The 26824-nt window shown below is 46.2% G+C and overlaps 1 protein-coding gene across 3 annotated transcripts; it reads right to left on the minus strand.

The window, feature by feature from the left end:
* Nucleotides 1–19720: 19720 nt before the first annotated feature.
* KPLCE (KPRP N-terminal and LCE C-terminal like protein) lies at nucleotides 19721–21656 on the minus strand. 3 transcript variants are annotated; one of them, XM_072945910.1, is made up of 2 exons: nucleotides 21270–21442; nucleotides 19721–20676 (listed from the first exon to the last, which is right to left on the minus strand). In XM_072945910.1, exon 2 carries the CDS (start codon nucleotides 20653–20655, stop codon nucleotides 19969–19971), a length of 687 nt encoding a protein of 228 aa, XP_072802011.1. In that variant the 5' UTR covers nucleotides 20656–20676; nucleotides 21270–21442; the 3' UTR covers nucleotides 19721–19968. The 3 variants fall into 3 exon arrangements, with proteins under 3 accessions (XP_072802011.1, XP_072802012.1, XP_006214803.2); XM_072945911.1 differs by lacking the exon at nucleotides 21270–21442 and adding an exon at nucleotides 20954–21233; XM_006214741.3 differs by lacking the exon at nucleotides 21270–21442 and adding an exon at nucleotides 21500–21656 and having other exon boundaries at nucleotides 19725–20676.
* Between the last annotated feature and the right edge of the window lie 5168 nt (nucleotides 21657–26824).

The raw sequence follows: 26824 nt of genomic DNA on the forward strand, positions 1-26824 counted from the left end.
GACTGGCATTCCAGCGGCCAGTCCCCTCCCTGTATGCCTGTCCTTGCAGTCACCTACAGAATGTGGGAGTGTCTTGCCTTAGTGCCGAAGCCACTCAGATATGGAGGATATGTTTTTCCTCCTCCTTCACCGTCAGTTTTTTCTCCATCCCTAGAAGGCCTGGTGGGGAATGATGAGGGTTGGAAAAGGTATCTTCTCTCTTGAAAGATGATTCCAGACTCCTACCTTTCTCCTAATCTCAGAGTCTCACCAGAAAGATATACCAGAGGGGAAAAAAATCCCTCTTGAAATTAAGTCACAGGCATTAAAATCACCTCAAAGATAGAGGCAACTCTGCAAAGTGAAGAGAATGTTGGGTTAGAGCTGAGCCTAATATTCCGGCTTACAACTGTGACCTTTATAACCAGCCTGAATGCTCATTTACTCATCTACAAAATGGAGACAAATCTATTTTCCTGACTTGTGGTGAGGATTAAGGCAATTACTTTATGCAAAAGCATCCAGGCAAGAATGATATTCAAAGTATCTAACATCCACTCCGAGTGAATGCTGACCATAAGCAGCCAACACACCTGGACTGATGGCTGTCTGCCGCATCCCAGGCCTGAGCTGAGCAAGCTGATGGCTTTACTTACAGCTGTGCTCACTGATGCTATGAAGTGGTCCTTGGAGACAGCACAGTGCAGGCGAGAAATGACAGCCTGGCACCCTGTGAACCTGACACTGTCAGAATGGAGTATCTTTTTATCTTGGGCCTACGTAGGTTTTGCTCACATCGGTTTGTTAGTAATCTTTGGAATTTAGAAAGAGAGATTTTACTTAAGATTCTAGATATCAATCTTTTCTTCTGAAGTCAAAAGTTCTAGCATAGGTGACACTACCTTCCATCAACATGATTAACAGCTGCCCCCTTTTTAGACAGGGCATACATTTTTCTTTTCCACAATTCTCCATCATTATTTCCTCTATCCACAATGCAATGCCAAATGTAAGTTTCATTTTATTGGTTTATTTGTCCCCCTATTTTCCTTTAGTGAAATTTAAGGAAAGTAAAATACTCCTTCTGCCTGGATCATTTCCCTTGTTGATGTAAACCTTCAGCCCCTGTAGCATTTAAGATTCTGACCAAGATTCTGAGTAGAAACTTGAAAGTTAGACAGATTCTGGGATTGAATCTGAGCTCTCATGCTTGCTAATGGAGTGAAAGCTCCTTAACTTCCATAAACCTCGGATTTTTTATCTATAAAATGGAAAGAAGAAAAAAAGAGAGGACAAAGAGTAAGAGGGGAGGAAGAAGAAAGAAGTAGAGAAAAAAGAAGAGGAGGAAGAAGAAGAAATAGAAGAGTCATCGGATTATTGTGTGAATTAAATGAGATAACTGATTTAGCACTTCATTAGCCATTTACCTCCCTGGGCTTTAGTTTCCTCATATGAAGATGGGAGAGAAAATACTTACTTCCCCAGATTCTCACGAAGATAAAATCAGATAATCCATGTGAAAATGCTTTGTGACCTACAGTGCACATGCCAGTCAGGATTCTGAAATCCCTCCCATGGGGACGTCTCTGCCTGGACCAGCCTGATTTTAGAGTCCGAGTTCTGGATCCCATCACTCGTTCCAAAGTGGTCTCTAGACACCGTTATTCCAAACTTGAGTGGAATTATAGACTTTCAGGGGGTCAGGGCAACAAGGATCCCAGGACTTATCTGGCCCCCATCCTACAGGGAGGGACTCGGGAGAGATGAACCTGTTTGGGACCTACAGCTAACGGCTGCCTCGGAGGGACAAGGCTCCAAGTAGCTCTAGTCCCAGACGAAGCCTCTTTCACTACAACAGTGAAATTATTTCTCTGATCACACAATCTGGCCAAAATGCACTGAACTTAGATAGCCCTGGGCTTGGTCTTGGCCTAAAAGGTAGTCAGGAAATTAGTGAAAAAGCAAAACAGAACATAGACCCACTGGCCCCTTCACAGTGTGAATTACTGAATCCTAATAGTGTGTCTCTCCCACTCACCTTCTGATAGAACACGCATTTCTTGAGAATCTCTATCTTATTCATCTTTGTATCCCTATATTCCTGACTTAGTGGAAGCCTGTTGAGTGGATGGATAGGTGAGTGGAAGGACGGCAGGCAACACATCTTAAACCACTGGGGAAGGAGCTGATGGTGCTCAATCCAGAGGCCGAAGAGCACCGCAGCCCTTGTTACTCCCTGCTGCTTGCTTTTTACAAAGAGCAGTGGGAGGAGGGTCAGGGGAGAGAGCCTGGAAAGCACGTTGATGATGACAGTGAGGTGTTAGTGATTTCAACAATATCTATAGATAGATGAGGCTATTTAGAAATAGCCGTGTAAACTGAAATACAAATGGCTAGAAATATAATGATATAAATCTATCAAAAATGATAACATGAATCTACAAATAAGTGCAACAATGTAGTGATTTACAAAATTGATATAAAGATATAAAAAGAGAGCTGAGTATATAGGTATCTACAAAAATACAAAAATAGAATAGATGGAGTAAAATACATGGCAAAAGATAGAGATGAAGTTATAGATTTAAAAAAAAATACAGACATGTAAATGGTACAAATTGACAGTGGAATACACGGGAAAGAGACAGTAGGCACGGGGATAGCAGTATATATGGATACATTAATTAAAAAGACAGAGGAGACTTGGAAAAAGCACACATAAATCTGGAGATAATTTACTGAGCATTTGCTATATAATTGTCACTTGGCTAAGAATTTGACACATATTGACTGTCTTAATCTTTAAAATAGCCCTGTGGGGTACACATTATTATCATTGTTTTATAGCTGAGAAAACGTAAGTTCAAAAAAGTAGTAATTTGTTGTAGGTCATAAGCTTGGGAATGGCAGAACCAGGATTCACAGCTAAGTTACCGAGAGACAGAGGCCTTGGGAAATCAGAGCTAATGAGTTACAGATGCACAGAGAAGCAGTCTATGTTTTATCATACTGAGACCCCTTTCAGGAGTCACTATCCTTTGGGACCCTGGCTTGCTGAAACTTAAAAGAATGTACTGGAGTCTTACTGACGCCTTGATCCTGAGAATGAGAACATAAAACTTGCCCTTCATGCACGAAGATGTATGTTTTCAGCAGAGTCAGGAAGACTTTTTCCTTGGTACCATTTCACAACCTTCTTTCCATTTCTGTTCCCCTCTCATCATTCTAATAGCCGAGGTGCTGGAACTCATCCCTGAAATGAAGATAATGTTTTGTTGTCTAAGATATCGTCCAATCTTCCCATGGAATTCTTACTGTCAGGTGACTGCTATCCTCAAGAACTGAAGCAGTCAGAGTCTTACCTTGGCACCAGGGTAGCATTGAATTTTCCTCCCTAAGCTCATCTTCAGTAGGTCAAATGCATATTTGAGCCACATAGTACTTATGTGTCAACCAGGGTAAAGATGAAGGCAAAAGGCAGTATGACAGATTATTGCCACGTGGCTGTTTAACAGATGAAGGAACAAGGACGCATAAGTACAGCATCAGGGGGAACAAAGAAAAGTTAATACTAAACAGAGCAGAAGAGCTCCCCAGTTCTGTTTACACCCCCCCCTTACCGGAGGCACTACAAGATGAAAGAGAAAGCAAGCACCATGGGGGTAGTGATGGGGCACTGAATGGGTACGTAAGGTGGTGTGAACAGATAGAGGAGGGAGACAGAGAGAGAGGCTGAAGCCGGAAGCACGTAGGTGGAGCAGGCGTAGCAACAAGGGGGTATGACACACAGTGGAGATATGTATCTATTTTAACTCCGTTTTTTGCAAACGTGCTCACCTCTGCAAACTTGATAATGCTGCTCAGTTAATGGCAATGATAAAAAACCAGGCTAGGCACGTCGTGCTTCTGAGCATACAGACAATTTGGGGCTTCTGAAAGGCTTTCTGACTATCTTGCAACACTCTCACCATCGCATAGTAACATTCTGAGTCTAGTGCAAATCTAAACCAACTACTTTCTTAATCATAGTAAACTCTCAGACAGTCATCATCCTGGTGAATGGAGTCAGCTTAATCAGATCCACAGCCTCATGGAATGTTACCCATATAGCATCGCTGGGTTACCGATATCCATTGATTTAGAGAACGCAAATGCCAGTCTGTCTTTAGTCACTGAGAAGGCTTTAGCTGCATCCTCAGAACTGCTCCCAATAAAGGCTGGTGCTTCATTTCACTGTCTTTCCTCAGAATTCTTTCCTCTGCTCAGAACACTCTCTCCCCCACCACTACTCCCCTTGTATCCCAAACATCTACTGATATTTCCACTACATTTAGCTCAGACAACAGTGTCGCCATCATTTTACTTGGCTCTGTTCTCACCACCACCCCAGGTGAAATGAACCATTTCTAGAAGCAGCAGCCAGTCTTCTTTTACAGGATCTACAAATACTGTACTTCTTTGCTGATGGGTCTGGTTTCATCACCAGATGTTGAGCACCTTGGTGACAGAAGACTGTGCCTAGCAGGAAGCTAGATTCCTAGAAAGTGCCTAGTAAATGTTTGTTGAATGACATTATAAAAATCAGTCTAGTGATAAGTCCCAGAAGCCAATGAAAAGAGCTGGTTCTCTGATGGGGTACCAGGCAAGACGTCAGCAGACACGAGCCGGCTGGAAAGAAGGTTGTGTGTAGATTATATACAAATACTGCACATTCTCCATAGGGGGCTTGAGAATCCTGGATTTTAGTGTAAGAGAGGGCCTTGGAATCAACCCTCCTTGGATACTGACAGACTACTGTATATGAGTTTTCATATCATATACAAAAATTGACTCATAATAAATCAAGACCTAAATGTAAAAGCTAAAACTATAAAACTCTTAGACGATAATGTAGAAGTAAGTCTTCATGGTGTTGGATTAGGAATGAATTCTTAGGTAAAACACCAGATGCATAAGGGCCAAAGTTTAAAAAATAGAAAAACCGGGCCTCATAAAACTAAAAAAAAGTTTATGCTGCAATTGATAAAATTAAGACAGTGAAAAGCTGACTCACAGAATGGGAGAAATGTTTGTAAGTTATATATCTGAAAAGGGACTTGTGTCTAGAATATATAAAGAGCACTTACAACTCAATAATAAAAAGATATCAAAGATAACACAACTTAGAAATGGACACTGGATCTTAATACATATTTCTCCAGAGAAAATATACAAATGGCCAATAAGCACATGAAAAGATGCTCTACCTCACTAGTCATTAAGGAAATGCAAATCAAAATCATAATGACATACCACTTCACACACTAACGTGGTTATAATTTTAAAAAGCACACACTAACGTGGTTATAATTTTAAAAAGATACACAATCACAAGTGTTGAGGAGGATATGTAGAAAGTGGAACACTCAGTACACTACTGGGGGGAATATATGTGATACAGCCACTGTGAAATACAGTTTGTCAGTTCTTCAAAAGTTAAACATGAAGTTATGACGTGATCCAACAATCCCCCTCCTAGTAGAACGAAAATCCCACCAAGAAATATAAAAACATCTACTCAAAAATGTGTACATAAATGTTTCATAGCAGCATTGTTTATAGCGGTCACAATGCAGGCGTGTTCATCAGCTGATGAATGGATAAACACCCGTGGTGTACCGATGCAATGGAGAGTTGGTTGGCCGTGTGAAGGAACGATGTTCTGATATGTGCTGCAACACAAATGAACCTTGGAAACATTACGCTAAGTGAAAGAAGCCAGTCACAAAAAAACCACATACTGTTTGATTCCATTTATATGAAATGTCCAGAACAGGCAAATCTGCAGAGACAGAGAGGAGGACTGAGGGGGATGGGATGTGACAGCTCACCGCTGCAGGATTTTGTTTTGGAGTGATGAAAATACTCTAAAATTGGATTGTGATAATGATTACATAGTTCTGTGAATACACTGAAAGCACTGAATTGTACACTCTAAATGGATGAACTGTATGGTATATGAATTATATCTCAATAAAGATGATACATTTATATTTGCATATATATGTATATATATAGAGAGAGAACACACACACACACACACACACACACATGTGGGCACACACATAAGTAGAGGTACATCCCTAAGTCTTGGTGAAACCTAGATCACATTCATGAAGCTTAGAATCATAGTCTCCTTGAGAGCAACCTCCCTGGCACCTGTGACACCTCCTATAGTATCTCTGGGGATCAGCCTCTGCCTGAGTCAGGCCTCTTCCCGAAGCATCTTGGGAGCACAAGTTACTCAGACCGGCACGTTCCCTGGAAGCTGACCTCTAATCTGAGGAAACTGTGTTTTCTTCTTGGTGATGACTACTTCTTTAATGTCTTCCCTACTAATAGTCATTATGTCAAACACTCTATGCTAAATGGGTAAGATCTCAGTTCATCAAGGGGAGCTTATTAAATCCAGTTCACTCAACAAGTATTTACAGATCACCTATCAGATTCCTAGAATTAGGCTGAGAACAGTCATCATCCATTCACTCAACAAACACTCTGAGCAGCTACTCCCAGCCTCTGTCCTCAAGGGGCTTACAGTCTAACAAGGAAAGCGCAGAGGTAAACAGACATCTGTAATGCAGCGTGCTGAGGGCTTTGATGGATGTCAGCCCAGGGTAGGAGTGCAGAAAAGAGAAAGAAGGATCACGAGGCACCACCTTCCAAAGTCTTCACCTTCTCGCTCCAGAGAGTAAGCCTCACACAGAAGCCAGCGGGAGAATGAGACTGTGAGCCAGACATGAACATGGGTGTCTTACAGCCCAAAAAGTCAGGTGCCTGTAGTAGAGCTGTCCAACTTAGCCACTAAAAATACAGGATATTCAGTTAAATTTCAGTTTCAGGTAGACTCTACATGTATTCTGGTATACGTATTTCCCGTGGGGCTGGAGCAATTAAGAAAGGTATTTCAGTGCTCATACAGATTGAAGGAACAATGACAACGTTAATGATGCTGATTCATCGGTTCTTGCCGCTTGCGTGCACTCATTCAGCTACTGGGTAGTGACTGTGTATGAAGCATTAAGCCACATCCTGGATACAGTGGTAAGATAACAAAGCAATCAAATGTAGCCTTGGTTCTTAGAGAGCTTTTAGCTGAGTGAAGAAGATGAGCATTAATCAAAGGGTCACACAGAAAAATAGCCAATGACACTCCTGATGTAGTGTTTGACAGGAGAGTGGCTGAGGGCTGGGAACACACAGGATGGGGGAGAGCTAACCCTGCCAGGGAGACCAGAAAAGGCTTTCCTGAATTCCTGAACATGGGCTGAGATCTAACAGATAAATAGGAATAGAGGAGGGTGAAGAACATGCTAGAGTGAAGGGACAGCCTGTGTGAAGGGACAGCACGGGGGACGGGAGGGATTGTGGCATGTTCATAGGACTGAAAGCAGCCGGGGAAGCGGGAGGAAGGGGCCCCTTGGGTCCACTCCTCAGATGGCTGGCAACTCTCTGAAGCAGGGATGTGATGAGATCAGACTCTGGCTGCTCTGAGAGGTATGATGTGGGGCCCACTGAGCAGAAACAGGGACAGAGGTGTGGAGACTGTAGGTCTTAACCCAGGAAGTGCATGATTGAACTTAGACTAGTATTAGGCACCATCAGACACAACCAACACTTTATCTTATCTGATCTTAAGAAGTAAAACCCGCAGTTAGGAGGTTGAGCAACCCAGGGAGACGGTAAGGTCTTTGCAGGCAGACAGGCTTGGGCTTATCCCGGCCTCTCCCTCCAGCCAAGAGCGTGGCCGAGCGAGTCACTCTCTCTGAGCCTTGGTTAGTTTCATCACATATGAAATGTAAACAGTACCTGCCTCGTACGTTGTTGGAAAGGCTGCGTAGAAGGTGTGTGGAGTCAAGCCGTGAGCAGGTCCGCAAAAAAGGTGGTAATACTATTTACTATCGTCATTATATTATTATGTTTGCTTAACATTACAGCTGTTTTTGTTACACCGTGATGCTCACCTAATGGAAAAATCATCATTTCTGAAGCAGTTTGCAATGAGCCAAAGTTATCTGGAGGATGAGATCGTATCAGTCAGATCACGGGAAATAATTAAAAGAGTAAGAGACTGGGGCTTCCCGCCAGTCTCAGCTCTCATATCTGCTCTCTCTGCACACTGTCTGAATCTCTTTTAAAATCGAAGTGTGTTAGTATCTATTGTACTCACACCAGTCAGAATGGCCATCACTTAAAAGCTTCTGAATCCTTTTATCTTGGTGTTTTCATTCTGTTGGTTGTGTTTTTCTTGCTTAGTTTTCAAAGAATGTTATAAAAATATCATGTGGTCCATATTATGAACATCCTTTAAATTACTATGAATCACAGTAAGCGTAAGAACCACTGCCCCCTATATGCACATGGCGTTTCTAGTCCCCAAGCCTGGGGCTGACAGGAGGGAAGAAGGTCCCTTCTCCAGATTAAAGGAGGAACTTACTGAACTTGCTCCAGGCCTCTGTCTTTGGGAGGTTGTCTGGACAAGCGTGTATGCTCCTTAGGATGTCTGGGACCTGAACTGAGCGATGACCTGGAGAAACATCGATCCGCACGGGCAGGGCAAGGGTGCAGGGAGGTGATGCTTTGCGTGAGACATCGAGGGCAAGGAACGGGATGCGGGAACTAAAAAACACGTTTTCCCGTACTGGGACTTAGGGCCTGATGGTTCCATGGAGGTGTGCCTAGGGTTAGGGGGACTGGGAGCTTGTGGGGAGCACAGGGTGAGCCCTGGGCAGAGACGACATTTTAGCATCTCAGACTCCAGAATGGAAGAAAGGGTGTGAGGGCAGGAAAGGTTCAGAGGGGCAGGTCTATGTTACTTGTGTACTGCCACTGCTGCTCCTGTGGGCAAACAGGAGCCCCCAGAGTCGTGGCAACACCCAGAGCTCCCCCAGGGCTCCCACTCCCCGTGGCTGGGGCTCTGGTGCCAGCCCTGCTGGGAGAATCCGGGGCCTTTGGTGGCTCACGCAGCAGCAGCACCGCCCCCCCCCAGAGCTGGGGCCGCAGCAGAGGGAGACCGGAGGGGGCGGGGCGGGGCAGCGGGTGGGCTGCTGAGGGGGCACTTGGCAGGCACTGGCACTGCTACTTGTTCTGCTGGAAGTACCTCCAGGAGAAGTTCAGTCAGCCTGAGAAAAGCAAGGAAGAAGTCAGTGCACAGCTGCAAAGATTCCTTGCCATTGTTCTCTTTCCCCTGGGTTTCCCAGGAACCTGTCCTCTACAAACAGCTGGTTCATGAACCAAGTCCTACAGCGGCATTCAGAAATGGACCTGAAGGAAAACAAATCTGAATCAACATTCTCCCTCCTCAGTCTACTTTCCTTCCCTTGAGGTATGATGACCGTCTCCCCACGTGGGCTCCAAACCCGCCTGACAGAAGCCTTCTCATCCCCAAAGAACACAAAGTAATGCACTCATTTTCTGATTCTTAATGTCAAGGGTGTCAGATGGGAGTAGGACATATTTAAAACATTCGTCCAATGAATAAACCAGAAAACGATGATGCTGAGAACAAAGACTTCCGCTAACTGCAGGCTCCATCACATCCTCCACCCCTGGGAAGTGACACCTACCTCTCTCCCTGCCCTCTGCCCTCCCCCTCAGCAGTCCTGCCCCCAGAGCCTCCTTCCCCAAGCACTCAGCTGGGCAGTGGAGAGGCAGGAGTTGTCACTGGCAGGGCGAGGACTGAAGAGCCCAGCACTGGGGCGTTTTTAGCCTGGGCCCGGTGCATCCCAGGGGTGAGGCACAGCCCATGTATGCAGAGCAGTCACTTTCACAAGCTGGGATGAGGGGACTGTCCTTGCACTCTCAGCCCCGGGGCTCCAGGACCTCCCTGCACGGGACCTAGAGGAATCCCGGAAGCCAGACCCTGCCAGGTGCCTTCTCCCCAGGCCTGCTGCCACCAGCCGAGCCCCGTCCACGCACTCACTCATTCATGAAGTCGATAATCATGCATTGTCTACCTTGGCCCCAGAATTTTACAAGATCTGAATCAGTGACTCAAAGACGATGCAGATTGCCTTCAGGAGCTGATAGTCTTTGAGGATGACTTTGTAAGCAATTAACTGTGAGTTGTGTGCCGTATGATCTCAATACATTGTTCATGTTCCTCATACCTTTTACTGCACAGTCTTTCTATACGTCTGTCTAAACTCAGAACACTCTGAAAGCAGTTCCTGCCTCTGTAGTACACGTGGGGTGCAGCCTGTGGCATGATTAACTTCGGATGAAGATTAAAGAACTACAGCTGTTCAAAGAGGGGAGACCTTGATTTGCACTGAGATTTTTAAGAAAGAGCTGTTGAAAAGCCAATGATAATAAAAGTGATGATGGCACTGAGCCTAGTCATACCTCTAGTCAAGAGAAGCCAGAGCTGACACTGGAGGAACAGAGGACTGGAGAAAGAGCGGGCGCTTTCCAAGACAGCAGGAGCTATTTCAGAGTAGGAGTTTAGAAAGACAGGTTTAGAGCCAAAGAGCTTAAGTTGGAGTCCCTGTTTCTCCATGGGCAAGCTGTGCCGTCTTAGGTAAGTTACATTTTCTAAGCTACAGTTTCACTGTGTACAAAGTAGCAATCATACTTCTGCTCATCTGTGTGCATAAAATGAGGTGTTGCCTGTAAAGCACCGAGCATACTACCACACGTGCGGCTGGAGCTCAAAAAATGGCGGCTTCTTCGACATCTGCCATGACTACTATTCTGACTAATGTGATTATTTCACATGTTTTGGTATTTTTAAAATAGGCGTCAGTCTCTTAGCATGATTTCCTTGTCATGGAGGAGAATTGATTGCAGAAGTCTTATTGTCCTATTTTCCTTTTTGGACTCAACTGAGGCCACAGGTGGAGACTTCTGAAGATAAAGAAGGAAGAAGAATGAGGGTTAGGTGTGTCTCATTCTACACCACTTATGAAACTCATTCTGTGCGCAAAATATCGTACTAAGTAATAAGGAGGATTCAGAGAGATTTGGAAACCATCCTATCTTCAAAGATGGTCTTACGAAATTTATCTAGAAGGCCCAGCAGACAAGCACTCCACCAACTTTAATATGAGGCAAACAGAGACTATGCTAGGCTAGGCTACTCTCTGTGAAACTAAGGTGTGACCGTCCGGAGGTAGAGTCCAAGGGATGCAGGTGAACAGAGGCGGAGATGGGAAAGGTGGACGCAGAGATACAGAGATCTATATTGACAGATACAGCGTGTAAGACTGAGATACAGGGATGTGCAAAATAAGGGGTATTTGGGAGTGAAAAGCTTCTACATGATTAGCGTAATAATATTATGAAAACAACGGAGAAGACGTGGAGATGTGAGGCGATTACGGGTAAGAGGTCTGCTACTCTTTGCATTTAACATGGTGGTTGCCAGCGGCCTGGGGTTGGAGGTGGGCAAAAGGGCTGAAGGGAGCCAAAAGGTGTAAACCTCCAGTGAGAAAACAAATAAGTCTTGGGGGTGCAATATTCAGCAAGGTGACTGTGGTTAATAATACTATACTGCATATCTGCAAGTTGCTAAGCGAGTAGATCTTAACGGCTCTCATCTGAATTAAAAAAAATAATTATAAAAGATAAAGAAATAAAAGAAAACACATTCATAACCCACCCATAAAGATAAAATTAGATTTTACTTATTTTCCTGTCGTTATTTTTACATATACACAAATTTATGATTCTGGTATGTAAGCAACTTTTCATTCTAATTTTTCATTTCCATTGTGAATATTTTTCAATGTTAATAAATAATTCCTCTGAGAATAAAAAAACTTTGCAAGTATGTATGGTAACAAACGTTATCTAGACTTGTAGTGAGCATTTTGCAATATCTACAAATATATAACCATTATGTTATATAACTGAAACTAATATAGTATCAAATGTTAATTATACTTCAATTAAAAAAAAAAGAAGTTAAACAGTCTCCTTAGGTAAGCTTAGGTTCAGTTTCTGTTAGTGTTGGAGGAGGCCATGGAGAGGACACGCTTGTGAGTTGACCTGAGAGCTGGACGTGGGCAATCACAGGCACCTCACCTGGTCCCCTGTCCTTGGAATGTGCATTCTGCCCGTGGTTCCCATAGTAGGAGCTTTTCAAAGATGCACCTTGAGAGAGAAACGTGCTGTTAAGACCATCTGGGCAGTATATGTGACTGAACCCATTTAAGGACTGTATATACAGTTTTAAGATTCCGGCCAGTGGATGTGGAAATGGAGGGACGGTGTGGAAATCTATTTGTCTTTTGGCCGCCCAAGACAAGCCTCGAATGTAAGTTCCCTTGCTTATTAAAATTACCACCTACCAATCGGGAGCGGTCTGGTTCTTTCTTTGGTCCCCCCTCCCTCCTCCCTCCTCCAGCTTTACTAAGATCTAATTGACATGAAACACTGTGCAAGCTTAAGGTGTACAATATGATGATTTGATAACACATATATATTGTGAAATGTTTACCACAACAGTTGACGCATCCTTTACTTCACATAATTACCATTTTGTTGTTGTTATAGTGAGTTCATCCAGATTTTATCCCTTTCTCTGGAGAGTTTTCTTCTTTCCTGTCTCTTTTTAATTGAAGCATAGTTGATTTACAACATTATATTAGCTTCAGATGTTCAACATAGTGATTCAATATTTGTATAGCTAATACTTCATTTAAAGTTATTGCAAAATATGTCTATATTTCCCTGTGTTGTACAATCTACCCTTGTAGTTTATTTATTTTATACACTGTAGTTTGTATCTCTTAATTCCCTATCCCTATCTTGCCCCTCCCCCTTCCATTTCTCTTTTTACTTGGCCGTAAGTGCCTTTGCTTCTTAAAAAAGTCTCTGCCACGTGGGAGATGGGAGAGGAAAGGGCAAGAAAAGAGGCGTCATGAATTAGATGCTAGACACAAAATAAGCATCTAAGAGGGAAGAGATGGCGGGGGTGGGGGGTGGGGGCTCAGATAATCCACAGGTATGATTTAACCCTTACGATAAATAACACGACAAGGCTGGTAATATTCTTTCTGTCTCACAAGTGAAGAAATTAGGACTCAAAGAAGTTCACTACCTTGTGGAGGTTCATTGCACTCGTGGGCGATCAAGATAAAGCTGTTCTCTAGAAGCGCTTGGCTCCAAAGCTCAAGCCCTTTCCACTTCACCACCCTGGGGGAATTGCAGTGTAAGCTTTATCTGACATTCGTTATTGTATAAAGGAATTGTATTCAGATTTGTGGAATAGGGAGGATACTCTTCACTCGCCTTTTGTAAGGAAATTTGATTATTTACAGTTGAATTAAATAATGGGAAGACACCTCATCAATGCCCAGCACTTAGTAGATACTTGGTGGGCTTTCCCCCCTGCATCTGTGATAAACACCAACAAGTATTTTCATAGCTGTGTCATAAGGTCGTCCAAGTATATGAAATATACTTGGGCCAAGTCTACAGAAATAACCCAAGTGTGTGAAACTATGTGATAATTTGAAGGCCAAAAGCATTGGAAATATGTGGCTCCTTTTTCTTCCCTCTGTTGAGGAGGTAGCTCAGAGCTTTAAAGATGCAGTGATTTCTGATGCCACATCCCTTAATGATGTGAAGGATGGAACTGCTGGAAACAAATATCTTCTTTGGGAAACTACTTGATCATCCTAGTGCTTCAGGCAGCTTTTCTGTGAATGCACATCACACTGTTAAAAAAGTGATACACACACACTCAGGGTGCACCTGTGTAATCAAATTAGTTTAGAGAAATGAAATTTTATAAAGTTAAGACTTTTCTCTGCAGTAAGGCATTTTCAGACCCTTTATGTGATCACACACGAATGGTCATGAGGCTCATTATAATGCCACATTTCAAACAATGCATTGTTTCCTGATGTATTTAAGCATGGGAACCTCCCTTTACCCTGGGTTTTATAGGACTTGTGTTCTGAGGAACAGAATTTAAAAGACCCCTATCTAACCTCTGACTTCCAATAATGGTGAACCATATTATTCAGATAAATTGTCCTGATGAAAACAACTAAAGGGTTGCAATACAATCTACATACTTACATTCACATATGTGTATACAATGTAATACATACATGTGTACATGTGCATGCACACACATGCACATGCACACACACACACATACACACAAGTTAAGAATACGAATTACCAGGCAGAAAGCAGAGAAAATGAAAGAAAATAGGAACCAAACAGATCAGCAGAGTAAGAAAGATGCTCTTGCCCTAAGGGTAAAATCGACCTCATCAGCCTTTTTTTTTGGGTGACCTTGCTTGGTGACAAAAATCAGAGCCCAGGCCCCCTCTGCCCCCAGGGTGGGAGGTCTAATAGAGAACCCTCCCTGAGTTCGCTGGGTTTGCTGAGGGTAAGGCTGAACTAGAAGGAAACCAGCTGCGCACACGTGCTGTGGCGCTCCAGGCCCCTCCATCCAAGAACCTTGTTAATGATGGTCCCAGGGCATGAGCCCCTCTGGCCCCTGGAAGAGGCAAACACAAGATACACAAAACCCCTGCCTTCGGGGAGCCTCCAATCTAGGAGGAAGGAAAGATGATAAACTAAAGAATATATGATACAGTATTAGTAGTAAAATGGTGTAGGAAGGAAAATGAAGCAGGGGAAGCTGAGGGGATGGGACAGGACACTGTCTGGGTCTGATGGTCAGAGGTGTGGTGTGTGGCGTGCTTAGCACTGAGACAGGCTCAGTGAACTGTAGACCGTATTTAGCTTGACCTTGTGCTGCCCAAAAGTCCACAGATGCTATGCCTCTGAGTCTTCTCTACTGTTCCCTGGGTAATCAGACTGGATTCAAACGATACAGGACATTCCCATAGGATAGACACATAAATGAGGAAGAGTCTTTTCTTTGTTTGATGAGAATATTTTGAGTCCCACCCTGTGCTAGGTTCTGGGGACATAAAACCCAGTAGGACCTAGGTCCCAGCTCCGACAGAGTCCCCAGTCTAGGAAGTTAAGACACACAGGCTTCCCAGCAGAACATCCACATCGGCTGAACACAAGGTTCTCCGAGATTATTAATCACCATCTGCCTCTCTCAGCGCTTTGAAGCCACACATACGAGCCTGCCTGCTCTCTGTTCCCCTGTGGCCCAGCCCACTCCGGCACCCACCGGTCTCTCACAGCCCACTTCCTAACCAGGTCATCAGCAACCATCACCCGGGCGGAGACGCTGACACCAACGATGAGGAATGACATCTGGTTGTGACATTTCCCCAGCCACCTTCTACCTGAAGAGATGGCCTAGATTCCCCTTTCTTGTGAAGCGCTGCGTGCGGGGGAGGAGCTACTCTCTGAGGACCCTGTCCCTGTGCCCTTTGAGGGATGCAAGTGTTTATTCACCAAACCACTACCCCGTTTTCCATTTTCTTAGGGAGATACTATGGAACTTCAAGGAAGATTCAAGGAAATGGAAGTACAGACTGTCAAAGCCGGGAAAGGCCCTTAGTGATCATCTCACCCAAATTCTTCATTTTATAGGGGAGGAAACTGAGGCCCCAACAGGTGAAGTGGCAGAGCCAATGTTAGAAAGAACACTGTGGCTGAGCTGGGACGAGAACAGAGGTGGGAGAAGCGGGGAGACAGTAGTCATTTGAAATGTCAGGTGACACACTTTCATAATTTTATCCGTAAAGAAAACCTTCTTTCATTGCATTTTAGTTTAGAAAATAAAGTTTCAAACCCTGAGAATCCCTTAAGACTTTTTGTCCTGTGTAATCGACACACTCTCACTTTCAGATTTACCGGCAGAGTCCCTCCAACCAGGGACAGGAAAACGGCTTAACAAATTGTGGACCCACTGTGTGTTGGGGTACTTTTTTAGGCAGTTTTATCAGGCACAGTCCCTCTGAGTTGAGAGATCGTATAACCTGTCTCCAAAGTCCTGATCTTACCACAGTGTTGGCTCTTGCTGCCCCCACACCTGCCAGGCAGTTCCAGTCAGCCATCTCATTGCTCAGGTAAGAAGCATCGTATGTAAAGTGACTGGCACAGTGTCTCCAGCACATAGTAGGCCCTCAGTAAAATAAAAGGCAATTCCCTCTGTCTTTTGCTTTCAGTATCAAGAGTGAATATATTTGAGTCATTTTTTTATTTAGTAGTATTAGCTATACATTCATATACAATTTATGTATGATGTATTATAAGATACAAAAATGTGAATGCATGTGACTATATTTTTATTTATTTATTTTGGGAAGTGTTAAGAAGTCTGTCTGTATGTATCAGCCTTGCTTGTCAGTCATTTTGGCACAGGCATTTTCCTGCAAGAGGAAATATCGTTACAAGCTATCCTACACAGGGAAGTGGGGTGAGGAGTCCACTCTGCAGGGGTTTCTATCCCAGGAAGTTGTGGGGAAGCCCGTGCATAGCAGAGCCCAGGAGAGCAGCATCTCAGCCTGTCCCAGGAACCTCTTCCCCGTCTCCCAGGGGTTTGGGTCCACGTTCTGGACTTGCCGTTCTCTTTAAATCATTCTTAGTGAGTCCACGAGAAATGTGTTTGAGGAATCAGGAGTCAGGAAAGCTACCGAGCCAGAGGGGTAGCTACACCGGGCAGGGCTGGGCAAGAGCCAGGTGAACTAATGCCACTAACGATTGTTTTAGATCTTCTCTTATATGCTCTAAAAATGGAATTTCTTTCTGCAGAAAGAAATAAGCCAATAGGCGCAAACCATGTGGTATCACCTGCCCACTTGAAACCTCTCAGTGGCTCCCTTTGACTCCGTGGATACGTCTGCTGACACCTCTGCTGACACCAGCCGCAGCACGACCCACCAGGCCCTCCTGCCCCTGCTGCCTCATCTCGCACCCCCTTCCATCAGCTCCTTACCCTGGGCAGGCTCCCTCCTCCCCTAGAGACCTTGTTCACGCTTCTCCCTCTGCCTGCAAAAGTCTTGCCTCCCTGCTCTATAATGAACTCCCACTCAACCTTGCAATCAAGCTGAACTTCCTCAGAGAAGTCTTTTCTGGTCTCCCCGACCAGCTACAATTTGCCTACCATAGGCCGTCAGGGCACCTGGCACCCCTTCTCCATAGCTGTGCGTCTTTACCTTTATTTGCTGGAGTGTTTGATCGCTTCTTCTTTCCCTCTGTTATAAACTCCAACACAGCGGAGATGGTGCCTGGAACAAAACAGATGTTCAACACCTATTTATGAGATGAATGGATGGAAATCAGACATAAAAGTTACTTCTAGATTTTCCAGACCGGTCAGGTTCATGAGGGCTGCTCAAGTTCCGGTCTCAGGCTCTCAGTCTCCTGAGGCCAGTGTAAGAGGGGGATCTCCGCTGTCGGGTGCCCGGAAGCGCCCCTGGGTATTCACCCTGGACGCCTGGAAAGCCTGGATTCCATCAGCTGCAGCTTCTCTTTGCATCATCTCTTCTACAGACACAGGCACAGCGCTCCCCACGGTCCTGGAGTCACAGGCAGATACTTCTCTTCTACTCTATCTCATGCCTCCAAATTTAGCCCCCTATTTCATTGGCATCTGATTTTTATTTCCCTGTTTTCAGCATGACATTTACTTCCTGAAGTCTACTTGGTGGTTGCAGAGGTGTATTCATTGAGTAATACGCTCATGATTTATGTACTTCTGTGTGTTTTATTTCAATTTAAAACTTTAAGAACATCTTTAAAAATTCTTAATAGCAGAGACAGACAGAGATGACACAGAGATGCAGAGAGATCCCAAAATATATATCATAAAGGGAAATAATGGGTTAAATAAATCATTGACTAGCGACACTATGGAAGTGTTGGAAATGGAAACAGACAACAAAAAGAACAAGACACACACAATTATAGGCACTCACCAAAACCGATGTTCAGTATTCACTTAGTAAATAAACAAGGTTTCACAGAACAATATCTATTGTGATCCTAGGTCACGAAAAAGGAAGTCTTTAAAATAGCGAATCGATTGAAATTTACTGGTGCATGTGTTTCTCCCTGCCTTTCCTTCAACCATCTCTCCCTGCCAAAGAAAATTATGTTCGTCTTTTAAGCTTTAGAATCCCTTCTGCCCTCTTTATACAAGACCAATAGCACGGGCTAGAGAGAGTTATGACATCCGGAGAGAAAAGGAGAGGTTTTTTGTTCCTGGGCCAGTGCCTGCGGAGTGGAGAACCCCAGGGATGTGTAGAGGCCGGAGGAAACTAACAAAGAGGCTGGAGAGACTCGGGCTGCACAACCAGGACCAGATCCGAGTCCGGTCGGGGAGGGCGGAGGAGGAGGAGGGAGAACGAGATAAAAGAAGCCACAGTTTCTGGATGTTAGAGAGCACGTGGGCGCGTTTCATGAGAGGCTCCTGGGCAGCCGTAGGATGTGGGAGAATTAATAGGAGGGAAAATGGGATCATTAGGAGTATGTTACAGGTTTTGAAATAGGCTCCCTACAGCATTTTTTAATACATCAATGCTGGTCTGGGCTTTTGGGGTGCCATTCTCCCAGAAACTAGGCCACGGAGGCCTCAGGAATCTTTTAGCTCTGTGTGGTTTATGTACAAGCAATATCTAGCCAAAGGTCTAAATGGTTATAAAACAAACTGAGTATGGTCATTGCTGGAAAAGGGTGTGGACCTGGAAGTCGAAAGGTACTTTTCATTTTTATCCATAAATACCTGGACTATTAAAGTTTTTACGTAGCTCATGCTACTTACCTAATTTTTAAATAATGAATGTGAAAAAAAATTCCATGCTTATGTTAATTGCAGAGCAAGCAGCAGGCTGACCTCCTACAGTGCAGATGCCACTTGGTACAAGAGAAGGTCCAGTTCTGGGCAAGGCCGCCTCCAACCCTGAGTGGGTGTCCGGCGATTAGGCTGCAGGTTTATGGGCTTTGGGTGGAGGGGTGGGGTATGATTTGTGGAGCTAAAGATGGTTTAGATGTTTCAAGGCAGCATAATAGTCCACATAATTTTCTGCAAGTGTCCCAGGGTGACTCAACAGAGATTGCTTAGAAACAAACATGAGATTCTCTGCTTTTATAAAAACATTCGTTTATGCATTTTCCAAATACATTGCCCCCTATGCTCAAGCACCAGGCCTTGTAGGGTTGCTCTGAACATCACTTATCCTTCTCCCATGTTTTAATGTGCGGGTTTGCAGTCTCTAGTCATACAAATCTAGTTTGAACCCTCCAGAGGTAGCAAAGCAATGGAGAAGGAAGCGCTGACGAGGAAGGGTGCCTGGCCCTGGGACTCAGACGCTTGTCCATGAGGCTTAGCTTCCTGTTGGAGACCGCTCACTCACTCCCTGGGCTGTCTCCCCAGGGCTGACATGGGGAATGTCTACCTGCTTCAGGCCAGTCCCAGCCTCTTCCCTCAGGTCTTTACTCTATGACATCGGAGGAGAAAACATAACCCGTAAGGTCCGCCATGGGCTCAAGCCACGCACGTAGCAGCAGGGACACATCTGGTTCTGCAGTCCCTGCACCAGCCAGGACGATGAGCTCCGAGTTCACGCAGCAACCACGCTGCCGTGAGGGCCTCACCATAGCCAAGCCCGCTCCGCAGACTGATCAGAGGGCAAGAAAGAGCACCCCTCCACCCCTAAATCTCCAGCCTGTGATTCTTCTAACTCGCGTAGGGAAGTTTATTCACAGCGTTCCGGGAGGCATAGGGATCCCGGGCTGCGATTGCACCAGATCGATCTGCGTGTTCGTGCCCCTGCAGACCCTTCCTTTCGTTGAGAAGCAAGAGTTGGGAGGAGGGTGGATGAGCTTCTGATAGAAAAGCATAAATATGAACAAAATAAACAGACAGGAAGTCAGTATGAATTGCTTTCAGAGCTTTATTCTTGCCAAAGCTTGGGTGTTGCGCTAACTCTGGCAGGCTGCCTTGAAAAAGAAGCAGAGCAGGGAGGTGAAGCGACGAGATTCAACACCACTGGGAATACAGGGAGGGGAGCAGAGGCTGGTGAGCGTCCCGGGAGGTAGAGCAGGGCTGTTCTTCCGCACTTAGCAGCAGCAGTCATCCTCGTGGTCGCAGCACGCGGGACCTCGGGATCTCATGGGAATAATTCCCAAGCAGCAGCACCCAGAGCTGCCACATCCGGAGCTGCCGCACCCAGAAGCCTCACAGCAACCAGATGATCCTGAATTCCAGCCTTGGGGCCGTTGGACCCAGCGTCTCAGGGGGCTCACCCCGAAGGTCCGGGGAGCCAGGCAGCAGTAGCTGGTGGAACAGGGAGCAGAGCATGGATCAGGGACACCACACTGGGGCCCTGAGGCACTTGCAGGAGCCTGAACGTAGTAGGTCTGGCAGGGAGAAGGCGCCTGGACATAGTAGGTCTGGGTCTGGCAGGGGGCCGGGCACTTCACATAGGTCTTCTGGCATGGAGCTGGGCACTTCACATACGTCTGGCAGGGAGCTGGGCATTTCACGTAGGTCGTCTGGCACGGAGCTGGGCACGTCACAAAGGTCTGCAAAGGAGCTGCACATTTCACGTAGGTCTGAGTCTGGCACGGAGCCGGGCATTTCACGTAGGTTTGGGTTGAGCATGGAGCTGGGCATTTCACACAGGCTTCAGTCTGGCATGGAGCAGGACCTTTTGCAGAAGTACCTTTGGTGGTTTTCGCAGCCCCCAATCCCGAACCTTTCACACAAGATGGAGGGAACTGTACTTGCTTCTGCTGGTCATACATCTTTCCGTGGCTTTGCAAAGTCTGAAAAGAAAGGTCTTATCAGAACTAGGAAGGCTTCTCAGGAAACTTACAGCACCCCCTTCAGAAAGAATAGTTTAAAAGCAGAGGTCTTTTCGAGGAGGGCACAGGCACCCAGACCTGGCATTTAGGTGGACACAGAGCCAGGGATCCTGACCTGAGCTCTTGTGCCTCTACCTGGCTGTGTGCCTTTGCACAAGTCACCTCTGCCCAGTGGGTCTCCATTTCCAAAATGGAAAATGAAGGACTTGAAAGCGTGATTGATAACCTGTGTTTTTACCCAACTCTCCAGGCCTCCTCTCTTCTTCCTCACTTCCGTGTCTGCACGGTGAACTCTCCTTGGGAAATTGTTGTTTCCCAGCTGGCTTTTCCTCACCGCCAATCCTCCTAAGAATGGCTTCCCTTCTTCCCTCTGCTTGGCCAGCCAGGGTCTGGGGAAGGCAGATTTGTATCACCAGACCCTGAGCCAACCTGAGTCTCCAGCTGAGCCTGGCAGAGCCTGACAAGGCCAAATTTGAGTAAGGTTCAACCTTTTGCTCTTTGGATCAGCTGGACTGTCACTGCACCTCACTGATGGACCCAAGAGGGGACTGCACCTCTGCATCCAGAGACGGAGTGAGGGTGGTGCCCCAGTTTTCTGGAAAAAGCCCTCTCACACAGGACTGACAGCTTGGCCTCTCCTCTCACGCCCCAGGATCTGCGCATCCTACCAGCTGCTGCCACGACCTCAGTGTCTAGTCCTGACCACGCTCAACCCCCCGTTCTCCATGCCAGCGTCACCAAGCTTCTCTTTCTTGCTGTGTCACTACCCGAGGCATGGACTTACCCTCTTTGCTAATAGGAGCAGAGCTGGAAGAAGCCAGTGATCTGAGGAACTGGCAGCTGGGGACACCTTTTATAGAGCAGCAATGAGGCAATTTAATGGCATCTGAGGGAAGCAAGAGATCACGAGGAGAAGGGCTGGCACTGCATTGGTGAGATTCCTCCCAGTCTGCTCGGCTCTTCAGTCAGACGCAGGGCATGTCTCTGCCTGATGTTGAATTTTCCCAAACATGAGATAAAGATTCCTCCTGCATTTTCATGAAACAGATCAGTCTTCTTCTCCTAGAAGTTATGAGAGATGAGACGCCTAGGAAAGCTACCCCTGTGAAGCTATTTCTAGGTCACGTGAGTCTTTAAAGACTTGTCCAAGATGTGGTTAGTGTCTCAATTTTTCATGCATTGTACCAAAAGCTACACCGTCTCTTCCCACCTTTAACAGTGTGTTCTTTCTGAAGGCTCCCATGAGGTCTCCTGCTGGTCTGGGTTGCTGGGCACAAAGAGGTTGGTCTCAGCCTCAGTGTGGCAGCAACGCCCCCGAGAAATGACTTGTTCCGTGGACCAGCTGGTTGTTCTAAATTTCTTTGGGGAACTTCGGTACTTGATGATCCGAGATGCCAGCTCTTTATGTAAACTGTCTTTCCTCTCCTTCTCGTGCCCTGTGACCTCCCTAATCCTCACCATCCTGGACCTCACTACCAGGTCTGGATCCCCAAGGACCCAGCACAGGGGAATTCCAGCCAAATGAGCACCGTGGGATAAAAATAATGGTAGAATCTAACATTGAATTGAATGCTTTTTATGTGCCAAACAGTTCATGAGGCACATACATTGACAGACGGCCCTGTAACTGAGGCCCTGGAAGATTAAGGAATTTACCCATTGTCACAAATCAAGTAAATAGAGAAGCTGGAATTCAGATAGTCTTCATCACTCCAACGCGTTGCCTGTCATTTCTGGACACAGCACTGTCCCTGGGCCTCTGCCTCCTCTCCTCTCCCCAGGGCAGTCGATGTAGGAGAGATGGGGATCTATGTACTAAGCACTTATGTGCTTAATGTACTGAATGTACTGAATGCTGTATTGGATTCTTTACCTGTGTTATTTCATTTTATGTTTACAATAATCCTGTGAGGTAGGTTGTACTAGCCCTGTTTTTAAAGAAGAGAAAAACCAAGATCCAAAGGCCTACCCGTTTCACCAAGGTCAGGCCATTGGTAGTCAGCAGAGGATCATCTGGATCCAACCATGTCTAGTTTCAGAGCCCCGGCCCTTCCCACTGGGCTGTGCCGGGTTGCCCAATGCAGCAGGTTATCTGGATCCTGAGACTAGCGCTGATTCCAAACTGCCACTCCCCCAGACCATCCAGTGCAGACCCCGCCATGGGCTCTGTGGCCTCTCAGGTAAAAGGCACTCCTGCCTGTGTCCATAATGAATCCTCCATTCCCACTAGTTCGTGGACAGTTCCCTGCTCCAAGCCAGGTCTTGTCGGGTCTGCCCTGAACAATTTAGAGGAAGCAGGAAGGAGCTTGGAAAGTTTCCTGCTTCCTCCTTTCCTGTGTCTGGGGGACTTGTAACACTCCACAGCCTCCTCCGTGAAGCCCACCATGCCCCTTCTCCACGGGGAGGGATGTGGTTTTGGGACATTCCATTACCTGCTCTCCTATGTGTCCCACCTCAGTGGACACCCAGGCCTGATAGTTTATGAAGGGAAGAGGAAAGAGATGCTCTCTTGTTGGGGTCAGACACTTCACATGGGATAGCTCATCAAATTTAGTTCCTGCAATAGAGCGTCAAATAAAAACAAGCCAACTTGCCCAAGATCGCACAGCGAGCAGCAGAAGTTCCACTACTGCTCGTGCCGTCTGTGAGTCCTGACCAGCTCACCTCCTGCTCTGTGGGACCAGGCTCTCACTAATGGGTTTGACATCTTCAGGTCGCACTAACATCCCTGGTGAGAGATATTGCTTTCAGGTGCCACCACCACAGGTGGGTGGGTGGTGCCCCACCCATTTTATAGACTGGGGAGGCAAGACATGGACTTGTCAGGTGACAGATATAAGTGCCAAGGTGAGTCACAGGGCTCTCCCCAAAAGGCCCCATTTGTCTCTTTGGATACAAGCTCATAGAACCAGAGACTGTGGACTCACGTGATAACAGTCCAGTAGACTCACAGGGGAATAGGTGAAAAGAATCATGAATTCACAGAGTAACAGGATCACAGATTCAGAATCACGGCGTCTCTGAGGTGGAGGGAACTCAAACATGTCATGGGGTCTGGCCCGTGTCATAAGATGGGTCAACGCCTGTGTCGTCTGGCCAAGTGGGCTGTCCTTCTTAGGAAGACCTGTGGTCTTCAAAGCTCTCAGCAGTCCCTCTGGTTGGCTCCCTTCAGGGTTTGCCGTCTGCATGGTCGGGAACTGTATACCGGGTTACCTCTAAGGTCCCTCTCAGGACCAGCGTCCACGAATCCTGACAGCGACTGTGTATTCGAAGTTGTACTCCTGAGTGTGTGAACCAAATCCAGATTTTAACTCTGTGCTACTTGCCCAGCCCCGAACAGGAGATGAGAGGGGGAAGTACCCAAAATGACAGGTTGTTCCCTGAGGGCAGGGCCTGGTCTCCCCTCATCCTGGGAAATTTTCTTGATCTGGGGGTGCCCTGAGGGTGAAATCTGAGTCCTTCCTTTTCTGCGGAAAAGAGGAAGTGAGAAGCCACACACCCGAGATGGGGAGGGCACAGGGACCTTGGTGTCCAAACGAATTCTCACATCTTGGAGAAGACGGTGCAGGAACCCCGTCCCTTAGACCCCATCCATGTCTGTGTGTCTCTGTTCCCAACTCAGCTCTGAGATCTGCTGCACCATCATCCCAGTGACAGTTGGAGGTTCCTCCTAGATTATTAGGAGATTGTATTGTAGACTCACGGAATGGAGGGCGGGGTAAGACCTCAGCCCCTCTACTGTAACTGAGGCCCACAGAGAAAAGAAAAAAAAACAACTTGCTCAAGGCCATACAGCCAGGTAGGAGCAGATCCTGGACCGGAATTTCTGAATCCCATTCAGCTCACGTTCCATTTTAACACGCTGCCACCGAGCAGGCTTGCTAGGGAGGCTCACCTAGCCGCCTCCTTGCCTTCTTCCCAGGGCCCAGCCCCACCAAGACCACAAGAGGAGCCAGTGAAGGTCCTCTAAGGAGTGCCCTCCATGGAGCAGGAAGCGTCTTCCCATACGTGGGGAAGTGTCGCACAGGATTCCCACTGACGTTGAAGCATAAGAACCCCAGCCCAGCTGGGTCAGAGGCCCTTGGGCTGTGCCTTGGCCAAGGACACAGGGCAAGACAACACCAGAGCCATCTTGGTGGCAAGGCTAGGGAACTCTGGTGCCCTAATATTCCTCTTTCTACTGAAGTGGCCCCTGGGGTTGGTTTCCTTGAACTTCCACCCGTTCTTCCCTAATCCAGTTATTCTTATGTAACACACACAGGGTAACATGTCCCTCAGGTTTGCCTACTGCTTTGTAGAGCTATTTAATTGCATTTGGTCTTAAGGTCCTGAAATTTTCCATAGAAACTGCCTCATCTTGGCATTTCAAGGATACAGGGAGTTTCCATGTTCCCTTAATATATTCCTGAAGGTGGAAGCCACTGGCTCATTCTCTCTTGGATCCCTCCCTCCCAACCTTTCCATCCATCCTTCCAGTGCAAACAGCATGTGTTAGCCTTCATCCCGGCCCTTCCAAGACCTCCACACAAATGGCTAACTGCAATTCTATGAACATATGCCTTTTCTTGGCAGAGGAGCCCAGTTCTTGTCACAGCTCTGCCAGTTCCTAGTAGTGTGATCTTAGGTGATTTGCTAAACTTTCCTCTGTTTCACTTATCTGTGAAATGGAGGCATTAATAGTCAGATCGTGTCACTCTTCGGCTGAAAACATTGGAACGACTTCTCATTCTGTTCTTGGGAAAAGCCCACATCGGTCCTCGCGGTCACTTTCAGAGGGCTTCCCAGACCTGACCTCAGGGCTCCACATGCTCCTCCCCTGACTTCCTGGCCCACACTCTCCCCTTCCCTGCGCCCCCTGCCACGCTGGGCTCTTTGCAGTTTGTCTGACACTCTGGGCTTTGGGAACTTTGCTCTTGCTTTTCTCTCTGCCCCAAATGCTCTGACACTTCGGAGGTGGCTGACTTGCTCACCTCCTTTAGCTCTTGGTTCAAATGTGACTTCAGGGAAACCTTTGCTGGTGACCATGTTTAAGGCTATCATCCATACCTGCTGGTTCTCCCTGTCCCTCTTCCAAGTCTTATTTTTCTCCATAGAGTTTATAACCCATTGTGTATTTTATGTATGTGTGTATTTTCCACTTTCTTCCATCAAAACATAAACCCTACTGGGTAAGTACCTTCATCCCCTGCGTTCACTGCTCTATCACAGAGCCTCACTCAAGTGCACTCAGAACATAGCTGTTGGATGAGCAAATCGAATATTTTTTCTTATTCATTTTGTTGGTCATCTGTCTTCCCATCTTAGAATCTAAGTTCAATGAAGGAGAAATTTTTGTCTGTTTTGTTCACGTCTATATTAGATCTTAGAACTGCTCTTGGAACACAGTAGGCACTTAATAAATATCTTTTGAATAAACAGTCCAAGCAAATATTAATGTGAATTAAAGCACGCGCCTGACGTGTGAGCAAGCGCTAACTGGATGTTGGTTAGTTTTGCTGGCAGTGCCGTCTGCCGTCCCCCATCAGCCGTACGAGATGACCTCAGCTGCTATCAGCCCTGAGCCGAAAGACTGAAGGCAGAAGTGTAAGGCAAGAAATAGGGGTTTTCTTTTCATCCAAACGAATTGCATCCGAGAAAGGCTGTGACCCCATCATACCAGCTCCTGGCCATGCCAGCCACTGTCTTCCACACTTTCCCCAGTCCCACTGCATCATTCTGAAAAATGCAGGACCAGAATTTCCACTAATGTTCTGGGAGCCATTCCACGAGGGCTTTCTGTGGGGGTGGATCAAGGGGTGTGGTTTTGTTTCCAGTTCCCTCCTGAGCAAACACAGCTATTTAGCAAGTCCTAGGACTGCACCCAGGAGTCTGGGCAGGGCTGCCCGGCCTCTGATGCTTCCAGGTCTCTGGGTAATTCCCAAGTGGACTTTTTATTTCTTCAGCCCCTCCAAGACTTTTGTTTTTGAGTTTGACAATTTTATTTATTTTTTCAGTTTTATTGAGAAACAATTGCCATTCACCACTGTACGTTTAAGGCATACAGCACGATGATTAGATTTATGTATATTGTGAAATGCTTACCACAATAGGTTCAGCTAACATTCATCTT

This window comes from Vicugna pacos, chromosome 21, assembly GCF_048564905.1.
Source record: "Vicugna pacos chromosome 21, VicPac4, whole genome shotgun sequence".
Classification (NCBI taxonomy): Eukaryota; Metazoa; Chordata; class Mammalia; order Artiodactyla; family Camelidae; genus Vicugna; species Vicugna pacos.